This window comes from Phaethon lepturus, unplaced genomic scaffold (genome assembly GCF_000687285.1).
Source record: "Phaethon lepturus isolate BGI_N335 unplaced genomic scaffold, ASM68728v1 scaffold43892, whole genome shotgun sequence".
Lineage (NCBI taxonomy): Eukaryota > Metazoa > Chordata > Aves > Phaethontiformes > Phaethontidae > Phaethon > Phaethon lepturus.
In genome coordinates, this window is record NW_010522059.1 from 14,120 (window position 1) to 25,891 (window position 11,772).

The following is an 11,772-nucleotide window of genomic DNA, read 5'->3' on the forward strand; positions in this document are numbered from 1 at the left end:
CCAACCACAGTTCTTGAGTTACTTTTCATCAGCATTACAAAAATGTTTGTTTATCTATACTATGAGATTAGGACTGAAACTACATGTGTAGGAGTCAGACAATTCGCCTGTAATGGTACAAACACATTAGAATGTGTTTTCTCTATCTGTGTATGTTTCTGAATGAATAGCTGAGTACTAATTAAAATTACAAGGTGGGAAGATTTCAAACAAATACTTTTAATAAGATTATATGTAGTAATGTCCTGAATATTTATGGTAACCTGCTAGCTATCTTTGAAGAGCCCAAGCAGTTCAACACTTCTGCAGCAATCCATTTTTCTTATTAGCTTGATTGTGCTTCCCTGTTGAAAAAAATTTCACAAATACTGTATGTGTATTGAAAATGGTATATTCTCATGGTTGAGAAACTCCTTTCTGCTCCGTGGATTAACTTTGTCTGTATTTATATTTATGTGTATTTGTTGAGGAGCATTGCTCCTTGCATTTTATTTATCCAGACCTCAAGGTATGCTCTGTCAACTCAGTCCTGCAGTTAAGCATATCTTTAGGTGCTCATGAATTTATTGCACTTGGCTCGTCAGGACTCTTGCTGACTAAAACCATATTGATTGAGTGGTTTAGCAATATAATTTAATACATGATTAACTTTAAGCTTATTAAGGGTGCAATTCAGCTCCAGATTAAGACATCTAAATTTAGGTTTCAGCTGAGGAGCTAGGTGCTGAAGCTTGCACTGGAGTCAGAAGGTATCTAGGCAGTGGAGTGTAGAGAAAGATTACTTTCACCTGCCAGTGGGTATTCCTCTCGAGAGGGGGATGAATCCAGTTAGGTTCACTGATTGTACTGTCTAGATCTCCTTTTACTGTGGAGGAGAAGTTTGGATAGTTTACACATCTACAGATAGGTGTTAGTAAGGTGTTTTAATCTGGAGTTGATTTCTTTGCCAGTAGTCCCATTGGCTTAGTGGAACTATTTCCATACTTAAAATGTAGGTGTGCCAGTGTGATTATTTGCTCTAGTGTTACAAAAAGCAGGCATTCAGCTGGATGGTATCAGCTTTTCAGTTCAGGACTGATTTGATCACAGAAATTGCTTCAGCTTTGCAAATCAAATTAAATTAGGCTTGCATAAGCTACCTCAATTTGTAGCATTCAGCCCAGTGGTGATGAATTGTAAAGTGCTCTGTTTTCCTGGCAAGTGATCATGTCAGTCTCTTGAAAGTATTCTTAATTTCTTTGACCAGTGCCAGGAAAGTGAACTGATTGTACCATACTCCATTTTAATGGGTTTAATTTATCTAGGTGAAGGGTTTTTTTTTTGCTCTTCGTATGGTTATCTAACTTCAATGTTAATACATAGTCAGGCTATAAGACTGAATACTATATAAACACTGAAATCTCATTTAAAAATGAGAATGACTGCTGCTAGCTTTGTCTTTCAGTGAAGATCTATTCTAAGGACTTGAAGTCTTCAGAAGTGAGAGTATGGTTAAAGGGAGAAATGTCTTTAAAGAAGTATTATACTTCTAAAGACACCTGGAATTTTCAGTGGTTGCTAAGGACTTTAATAATGTAATAATTTCTGTGACTTTTTAGGTCAGCATTTTTTTCCTGCTAGTGAAGTTCTACAAAAGCTAATCCCATGAGTGGAGTCAGAGAACTGAAATCATGCATTATTTATAATTCTGAAGGCCCCCCTTCTGAACCTGTGTTGCCTACAAGAAAGGAGGGCTTTATCACAAGTCAAGAAATCTGTCAGAAACAAAATTGTTAGTGCAGATGAAAAGGGAGTTCCATAATGAAGGAGATCCCAGCAAAGCGTCTATCTGCAGCTTCTCTTTTATCAGTGGCAAGGGTGTTCTCATACAGACCCCACTAGCTGCCTTGACAATTTGATAAAGGGAGAGATCTGGTTCCTCCAATATAAATTTTTTCAGTCATGTCAGATCTTCCAAAGCAAACAAACAAACCAACCAACCTTCTCTTGCTGAATGTGAACTGCTTTGGTATGGGTATCTTTATAGCTAGAATGAATTCTTTACATAAACACTGCCTAGAGTATCTTCTGTAAAAACCTGTCAAAGATGCATGCTGTTTTTAGAAGCATTGATAGTGTGTGCTACTATGTCACACTTTGACTCAACATCAGCCCTCTGTTTTTTAAGTAGCTTTGGCTTTTCTGTGCTCTTTTTGCACTCCATATAGAGTACATTCAGTAATCTAATCTCTGATGTCAAAGGCGTGTATAATAGTTGTAGAAGTGCCAAAATCGGAATTTTGCTGTAGGTATCTCAAGATCGGAAAAGAAAGTTGTCTTAATTTCATGTTCCAGAAACAGCATCACATCAGAGTTTAGTCTCTGGTTCAGTCTCATGAGGGCACATTTATTTTACAGCACTCTTCAGATTCTCTATTGCTTAAGTCCTTGGCCAGCTCTTCCTTGTCTATTCATACTTAACTGATATGTTTCTCTCTCTTTTTTTTTTTTTTTTGGTAACTGATTTGATTGAAGCAAAGCTATGCATCATTGTTAAACTAAATGTATGTAATCTGTATTTCTGTATTAATACCAAAGGCATTCTATCCATTTTGTGGATGGGATGACAGAAATTATTACTAAATCATTTCAACATGAGATTGTTTGGGATGAAAGACCAGTCATCTAAACTTCAGCTCTGGGAAATCAAGTAGCTTTAATTGCCCATCTAAGACTAAGAAATAAAAAAAAAAATTTCAGAAAATGGTTAGCAAGGTGCTAGTAGAAGGCACTAGTTTCTTAAGCAGAGCTCAGCAATACCAAAAGGACTTCTGATACCCTGCTTTGCATATGGTCTCCTGGACTATTCTAGACTAATCTTCAGCAAGAGCTTTCACTTATAAGAAAGATTCTCCAAATATGTAGGATTTTTTCTGATTTTAATCTTCAGTAAAAGTGCAGTAACTGGAAGAAGCCCCAAAGCATGGCTTCACATATTCAATAAACTTTAGTTGTGTCTAGTCTGGAGACTTGGATGTTGTCACCTTTCTTTGTTTGCTTTACTCATCAAGACTTCTCTGTAAATCACTTTAAGTACTGTAAGTCTGTCTTAAAAAACAGTTAATGTGCATTCTTTTTAAGCCTTCATTAGTAGCTCAATGTTTGAACTTCAGTCTCCCTCGTAGCCATCTTCTATTTCAAATGTGATTGAGCTTTAAATGGCTGACTACCAATGCTTGTTTTTTGGCCTGGGGGAGGGTATGTCTTGGCACCAAATGGCAAGGTGGACATGTGGAAAATTAAAATAATGTGTCTTACTGTATCTTCTTTCTGATGTATCCGTTTCCATCTGCTGTCCATCTACTTTGCAGCTGGACATATGAGCCAAATTATAATACGAGCTGTGCTTATTAAGGTCCTTTGCCATCCTGATCCAACATAGACTTTCGACAGTAATGAATCATCCTCCCAAGATGAATTGTCTTTGCCAAATGTGGCAGACGTGGTTTTTAGACTGATTTTTGCATGTAATGTGCAAACTGATTTAAGAGTTTTAAATGTTTTTTTTTTTTAATGTCTGTCTACGTTGGTGTTTGCTAATAGAACTTTTAAAGATATTTAGTAGTAATATTTCTGCGAAGGTGCTTTCAAAGGATTAGCCAAGACTACTACAGGCTGTTAAGGAGCAGTTCCAACAACTATATAATTTCTTTAGCAGCAAAGCTGATGAAAAAGAATCCTTTTCTCTTGTACCTGCATGTTCTTGCTCCCTGTATGTTATGCCACATGAGTATTTATAAGAGTGCGCTCTGTTGGATCAAAGAGGGGAAGGGGAGCCAAAATTTTCTGTCTGAAGTGGCATCTTGATACTGTGAGAGATGCTAGCTGATTAAGTCCACTATTACATTGCCCTCTACATATTGTCAAAACATCTGTTTGTGTGGCTGCCTGACAAGTTGGACAAAGGTACACTGCTGAAAAGTTGCCTCTGTTTTTGGTTTGCTAAGGTATGTTTTACCTAGTCAGTACCCAGATTGTGTTCAACTGCACAGGCAGATGTGCTAGCATGGGGTGGTACAGTGTAGTGATAAAGGGAAGACTGAAAATCTTTCAGTAGTAATGCTGGCTCAGAGTAATTACCATCCTTTCAGGCATGGGATTTACAATTCCCAGTAGGAAGAAAAGAAATCAGCAAATGTACTCTCTTGAGAAGGGCAAATCCAACCTGAATAGAGGGAAAAGAAGCATAAAACACATGTAAAGTGAACAGTGTGACATGATAGTGTCATGTGAATTCTCTTCTTTTAAGAGTGTGATGGAAGTTTATTTCATGCATTTATTCAAAGTGTATGTAGATTCCATATTAAAATAGCATTTTTCTGATGCTATGGTGGATGCATTTCAGGCTTTTTGTCATTGTATTGAAATATATTAAAGTGTGTCAGTAGCCTTATCTATGCATTTAGAACTGGAGCATTTCACTTAAAACATGATTAGCCTTCAGTTTTACAGTTTAACCTTAAATATCTTATCCGTACAAGCGATGAATCAGCATAAAGACAAGCTTTTTACACTTTTAGGAAGATTTTTACGTGTCTAATTTTCAGGTAATTTTAAGATGTTCTTTCATACTGCTTTGCTAGTACTGAAGTACTTGCCTGAAAGAATGCTGCAGTTTAAATAATGTCAGCATCTAATGACTTGGAAATAGATATGTTTAATACATTGCTCAGCTTCAAGGTCTTTGTGGATTTGCATCAGTTAAGAAAATCGCTGAAGTCCTGTGTAGTTGCAAAAGGAAAAGCTAATCTTTTTCTTTAGCATCGCAATCAGATGTTCTGTATTGCAATCAAATGTTCTCTGGAAAACAGATCTATGATGGCTAAAGGGTATTAAATAACTACAGTTTATCAAAACCTTTCAAGTTCAAAATTCTGTATTTTAAAATGTTTTTTTCTGTGTCTAACATTTGAAATAAACCAACAACTTCCATTAAAATTACTTTAATGGATTTGTTGGAACATCTAAGTCATGATTTGAGAAGTTGAAAGCAACTGGTGTTTGTTTACTCTATTTGTGAGGCTTGAATTGCTACCTAAATGCAAGTATTTTGTTTATTTAAAAAAAAGGCACTCATTTGACTCAGATACCAAATGACTTGCAGCAGTTTCTGAGTTAAAGCTCATCTGTTGTTTACAAAACTCACAACACAAGTTATTATTTAAGTTTTGGTTCTGAAACTGTTAATAAACTACAAGAGTAACAGCTTTTTCCATCAGAGTTCAACTTTAATTATGTGCTTTCAATGTTAAGGAACGATTAGTTTTTCTTAATATTAAGTGAGCAGTGCCAAGAGCAGACTTAACTGAAACAGCTCTTTTTAAGTGGCACAAATAATAATCACGATGATGATACATCAGCTTGTACTTTTGTAGAGAAGGGTGCCTTGGTTTTGTCCAGTGTTTCCATTACAAATTGTTTTTTGGGGATTGTTTGTTGCTGGTTATGGGGTTTGTTTGGGGTTTCGCTTTGCGTTTTTTTGTTTTGGGGTTGTTTGGGGGTTTTGGCACCTTTTTTTTTTCTTTTTTTTTTGTCATGTGCACATTAGTCTGTCTTGATCACCAAACAAACTTCCAGGGAACAGATTGAGTTAGAATTTCTTATCTTATGTGGAATGCAAATTTCAATTTAAAAACAGTATTTGTTACCTAATTAAGATTCTGGGCACTCTTCTCAGTGGCGTTGTATGCAAGATCAGTGATGCGGTCTACTTACTTTAAGTTCATGTTTCCTTCCTGTCAATTCTGGAACATTAGATTACAAGTAAAATATCTATACTTTTTCTTCCCTGATGCTTGAACATTAGTCCAACACTCAGCTCATCTTCACTTATCTGCAGAATGTTTTGCTGGGATTGGTTTTTTGGCTATCTTACTTGAAACGCTTCAAGAACCGTTTTTAAGTAGCACTTACAGTGGTGCTGTGGTTGTAGCTATTTCAGGTGATAAATATAACTGGAACACATACAGAGTGTGCAGACAGTTCAGATCAAGCATTTGACCATTTAATTACCAGTTATTTGCAGGGACCTGGGTTCTCCTAAACTGTTTTAATTTGATACAGGATGTCCCACTTCTGTCATTTTTTTGAACTTTCAGTAAAACAGCATTTTTGCAGGACATTAGTGATACTCTGTAATGCAAACAACCATCATGATAAGCTAAGCTGTTCATTCTGTCTGCTCTTATTATTTCCTGATTCATGCATGCTAATTAAAGATCTGGTATTGTGTTGTCTTACAGCTTTATTAAACTGTCCTTTCATTCCCACAGGGCAGATGATTTGCTTCAGAATATTTGACTATTAAAAAAAATCATGCTAACTTCATTCCTTGTGACACTTCTGAAAAGTTATACCACTTTCCCTCTGTCTCTTTTCAGAGAATGGACCTTGGAGAATGTCTGAAGGTGCATGACCTGGCATTAAGGGCAGACTATGAAATAGCATCCAAAGATCAGGATTTCTTCTTTGAGCTTGATGTATGTATTTTGTCCTAATGATGGAGAGAAAGTATAATTTGTGTACCTAGGTGGACAAACTGAGCGCCAGAAGTTAAGTTTTGGTACACACAGAAAGAAAACTTTTGGAAAGTAATTTTATAGAAAGAGGCAGAGAAATCCTTGCACAGTTACATGAAAGATACATGCCTGTGCATGATTATATGTGAGTATTCAATTTGTATTGGTAGTCGTCTCAAGGTAGAACTGTTCACAGCCTTCCACAGAACGAATTATCATAAACCTGGATGCTGTCTTAGTGTTATCAAATAGCAAGCAAATGTTAAGGTTGTGTATGCTTTGAAGAGAGTCTTAAATTCTGTTCTTATCAAAGAAAGTAGTTTTGTATTGGAGATAACAAATCATATGCTATGTTTCAGTACACTGTAATGTGAATAGTACAGTTTTGAAATCCAAGCTAGGAGTCTCCTAGCTTAGTCTTCACTGGGACAAAAAGATTAGATGTCTTTTTTTTGTTGTTGTTTGGAAGGATGGTGTTAATATGCTTAATAGCTTAAAAACCTAGTGAAAAAATTTAGAATATTGCATGTATTGGCTGGGTGAGGTGAATATTCAGAATTTTAATGCATGTTAAAAGTGTTCACTTGTTAGAGAAGACTTCAGACAGATGCACTTCCAAATTTCAGCAAGTACTTGTGACAACGTGTAGACTACGATTTTTAAAAAGTTGTGTATTAATATATGTGATTAGTCACCATAAACAGCTAGATCATTGTTTTACAAAGGTTTCACTAACAAAAACTTACAAAAGTTAAGTCTGGAAGGTGTTAAGGCTGATGAAATATTCATGTTCTTGACAGCATTGATCAGTGTTCTTACTGATGTTTTAGGCAATGGACCACCTGCAGTCATTTATTGCAGACTGTGACAGGAGAACAGAAGTGGCTAAGAAAAGACTAGCAGAAACCCAAGAAGAGATCAGTGCTGAAGTTGCAGCTAAAGTAAGCATGTAAAACTAGTTACTGAAGTCTCTTTGAAGGTCTGTTTTTCCTAAGGAGCCAACTTAAGGCTTTGGCAGGCTATCCAATCTGAGAATTAATACTGAGGAGGGGAAAAGGAAAGATGTTTTCTCTATCCGTCCCAAAACTGCCTTTAAAGGACAGAGAGGAGAACACAGGGAAGAGATCTTTCTGATATTTTTGAGCTCAAGAAACTTGACTCTCTGTGATACTATGCCATACAAATGTTAGTAATTCTTACACTTCTTGATCAACATTTCATCCATAAAGTAAACAAATTTTGATGTGCTTTTCTCTAGATCTTGTAACTGAAAAAAATTTTTAACCATTTTCCTGCACATATATGCACATACTAGGAGTAATGGTTGTACACATACTAATGCTGATTTTGCAAGACTATGTGGTATAGACAACAGTGTGAATGACTTGAAGTTTCTGAACAAAGTCCTGCTCTGGAGTTGGTACATAGACTTGGTAACTCAGCCTTTCTTTGTGTGTTTCTACGAGGCAACTTCTGTTGCACTTTCACCTGGAGAAGTTATCTCTGCATGTTTCTTTTAATTCTATCCTACCAATTTTGTATATAATAACTCGGTAGTAGGTTCGATGTTCTTCGTAATTAAAAGCATTTCCCGTGTTAAGCCCTTCCTTGTCTTTCAAGGCTGAAAGAGTTCATGAATTGAATGAAGAAATTGGGAAACTGCTGGCCAAAGTAGAACAGCTTGGAGCTGATGGGAATGTGGAAGAATCTCAAAAAGTAATGGATGAAGTGGAGAAGGCTCGGGTAAAGAAGAGAGAAGCAGAAGTAAGTTGATTGTGTAAGACTGAGGGGATAGAGAGGGCAGGGCCCAATATTAAATTGGTTGGCATCTGTGTAAGGCAAGATGTCTTACCTGCTATCACTTCCTTAACGAATTGCTTCATATAAAGCTATAAAGAATTTGCTTTGTGACATCCTGTATAGTTTAAGTTTCTACCTTTAAATACACTCTTATATTATTAAAGTTATACTCGCTTCTGTGGATGATGCATTTATCCTAGTTCAGCTTTATTGGCCAGTTGTATCTGTGGTCACTACAATTGTGTCTATGTGTGGTGGATTGACTTAACCATTTGGTCTCATGACTTTTGCTGTGGCAATCCTGTTGTGCCTTGTGGTGTGCTGACGTGGCTTGTACTGGAAAGCTTCAGTGAAGTGAACCATCATCTTCAATGAATGCTAATTAGTCAATGGCTTGTGTATCAGGCAAGTCAAAATGGTCCTTGTTGTAATGTTCATGTGGCAGAACTCACAAAGAGCTTTTCCATATGATACTTCACCAAGATACTTAAATTTATAGAAACAAACATCTGCAGTTATTTTAACAGTACCAGAGGGGTTGCTGGCAGTCTTGCTTGCCTGTCATCTGAGGGTCTGTAGATAAATATTGCTCAGATAATTTGTTTAATTAGTGTCTAAAATGCAGGTAGATTTCTCAGGAAACTACTACTATTTTAAACAGGGTTCAGAACTAAAACTGATGTAATATTTCCATAATATGTTAACATAGTAATTGTAGTGGTAATGTGTATTCATTGTTGTGTATGAAAAAGTTGTTCACCCGTCAAAGTAGTATGATCTTAAGTAAACTTAATAATCACCCCACTTTGTTTAATTTGCAAAACCAGTTGCTGATGTCCTGCTTTTAAGTAAGTCCAGTTTTCAGTGAGACAGTTGATTTATGAGTAGTGGGAATTAACTAAAGGATGTGCTGGTGTACACTGAATTCAGTTATCAGTTTGTAGTGTACCTTTGAAGTATTACCTTTGTATTTCTGTGCATTGAGAAGTAACAGCAAATTGGTTTTTTTCTAGGAAGTGTACAGGAATTCTATGCCAGCCTCCAGCTTTCAGCAGCAGAAGCTACGGGTTTGTGAAGTGTGCTCGGCTTATCTTGGTCTTCATGACAATGACCGACGACTTGCTGACCACTTTGGAGGAAAACTACATTTAGGATTTATTGAAATAAGAGAGAAGCTTGAGGAACTCAGGGTAAATCCATTCTTATATTTTTGTGTATGTGTGTGCTCACACACACATTTGGGATTTTTTTAGTCTACAAAACACTAAACATTCTTATTTAATATCAATTATCTGGATAATTTGATTAGATGACCTCTTTTGCACTGAGGTATATTCAAACACATATTCAAAGTAATGCATCTTGGGAACAAAGAGTGCGATTGCACTTGCAAAATGGAGAACTGTATTTTGAACGATAGTGATGTTGAAACATTCAGCAGTCATAGGAAATAGCCAAATGAACTTTACTTTTAGGCAATTAATTGGCTAAAAGTAATAATGAGACTGCTGAAAATACAAGAACATGTAGTGGGCCTGAGTGAGTGATATTTTATTTGTTTTGGTGTTGAAATCCTCATTTTTTGTACCAGTACATAAGGAGGATGATAACACATGGCAGAGTTTTCAAAAAACATCTACAGAAGTGCTTGGAGCTCAAACAGCTTACTGTATGGTTAAAGACTAAAACTCAATTTGTTTATTTTATCCAGAAAAAAATAGGAGGTGACTTTCATTCTGTAGGTACCAAGAACTAAAGAAGATTTCTTTTTTTAAGTAATTTTTGAAGGCTTTTAAGCTTAATTGACGATAGATTAAATAAATAAGCTACAACAACTCAAGGCTGTAGCTATCCAAAGTCAGAATACAAAAATATGCGTATCTTGAAGTCAGTCTAGCTATTAAAATAATTGTTACAGGGGAGGTTGCATGTTATCTATAGCTTGAAGGTTTGAAATCTAGTTGGAATATTATCCTAAAGAACGCCATCTTGACCAGAAAACGTGTGCTTGAAGAAAGACTGGAATTACATTCTAGACTTTGGTATTCAAGAGGATGGGTTTGGACACTGATGCCATTTATGATCTTAGTATGCAAATTATGATGTTCAAGGCTCAGTTGAGCATTTAAATGTAGAAATCACTAAAGACAATAGTTAAATGAATTGAAGCCCTAAAACCAGAAAATGCTACTGCTGAGTTTGAGTAAATTGGCTTGGTTTATATTTCATAATATTCCACCTGTCTTGCATGGATACTGTGACTTACCCTTTGGAAAGCCCAACTCTTTCTGTTGACTGTATTGGCAATTTAGTCTTCTAAATATAGCTGCTGTAACATAAACCTTAGATGACTAGAATAGATGATGTGTGCTTCCTCTCATCCCTCCGTGAAATTATGCAGAGTCACTTGAACAAGAAACCTTGCTTGTAGTGAAATTACTGATATTGTACAAGGAAGTATAGATATGATTTGACATAAAGGGTTGAAATAACTGATGATTTACACCATTTGGAGAAAAAAATGCATGGATAATTATTTCACTTTCCCAAAGCATCAATAAAATAATCTTTTTAAGTACTTCGCTAACAAAAAAAGAAAACAATAACTATCCCCTCCTTCCTCAGAGCTCTCCTCAGAGATCTAATCAAGATGCTGCTGGGGCAATTCCACATCTCAGAAGAAGGTCTTTACAAAGAGTTGAATTTCTTGCATCATGTCCAGAAGGTGGCGAGACTTGGGTTTGGCCAGATCTCCAGTTGTGAGTTCCACATCTGAGGGCCCTCTACTGAGCGTGCCTTGTCCCCAGTAGTAGTGAGTTCAACCTGGGGGCTATCAGCTGAAGCATCCTCTCTAATTATATGTTCACAATACAGAAAGAAGTAGCCTCAAAACTAGGTATCAGCCCAACCAAGTCCTTTAAGACTAAGGATTTCTTTATGTCACAGCAAGGCTGAAGGAGTTAATAAAACAATTAACTCTCCCAGTTACGATTCCTTTCAACCTTTCCCCAGTGGCCAAAATATGATAGGATTGGCATGGAAACTCTCACAATAAAGGCATGACTTACTGCTCTGAATTCCCCTTCATGGAAAACTTAAATTAACTCCACATATTTTAGGTCTTCGTGTAACACCCATCTATTTGCTGTAGCTCTTCTGCAATAACTTCTGTTTCTTGGAGAAGAAATATATATATACACACTGAGGAAGAGAGTGGGAATAATATACACAAGGGAAAGGGAGTATACATGAGGGAAAGAACTGGATATTAACTGTATAGATTATTTTTATAGCACCATCATCTGACAAATTTTGAAATGTAATTTAATGATTATATTTGTTTGCTTATAGAGAATTGTGGCTGATAAACAGGAGAAACGAAATCAGGAGCGTCTGAAACGTAGAGAGGAGAGGG

At 36.3% G+C, this 11,772-nt stretch overlaps 1 protein-coding gene across 1 annotated transcript in view; it reads left to right on the forward strand.

The window, feature by feature from the left end:
• Positions 1-11,772, forward strand: part of LOC104616634 (putative RNA-binding protein Luc7-like 2) — a 24,401-nt gene that overhangs the window by 4,354 nt on the left and 8,275 nt on the right. The window contains exons 2-6 of the mRNA XM_010281703.1: positions 6,420-6,518; positions 7,388-7,498; positions 8,178-8,321; positions 9,371-9,547; positions 11,709-11,772. The exon at positions 11,709-11,772 is cut by the window's right edge and continues 37 nt beyond it. Coding sequence (XP_010280005.1) covers positions 6,423-6,518; positions 7,388-7,498; positions 8,178-8,321; positions 9,371-9,547; positions 11,709-11,772 — 592 coding nt within the window. The 5' untranslated portion in view covers positions 6,420-6,422. The remainder of the gene's footprint in view (positions 1-6,419; positions 6,519-7,387; positions 7,499-8,177; positions 8,322-9,370; positions 9,548-11,708) is intronic.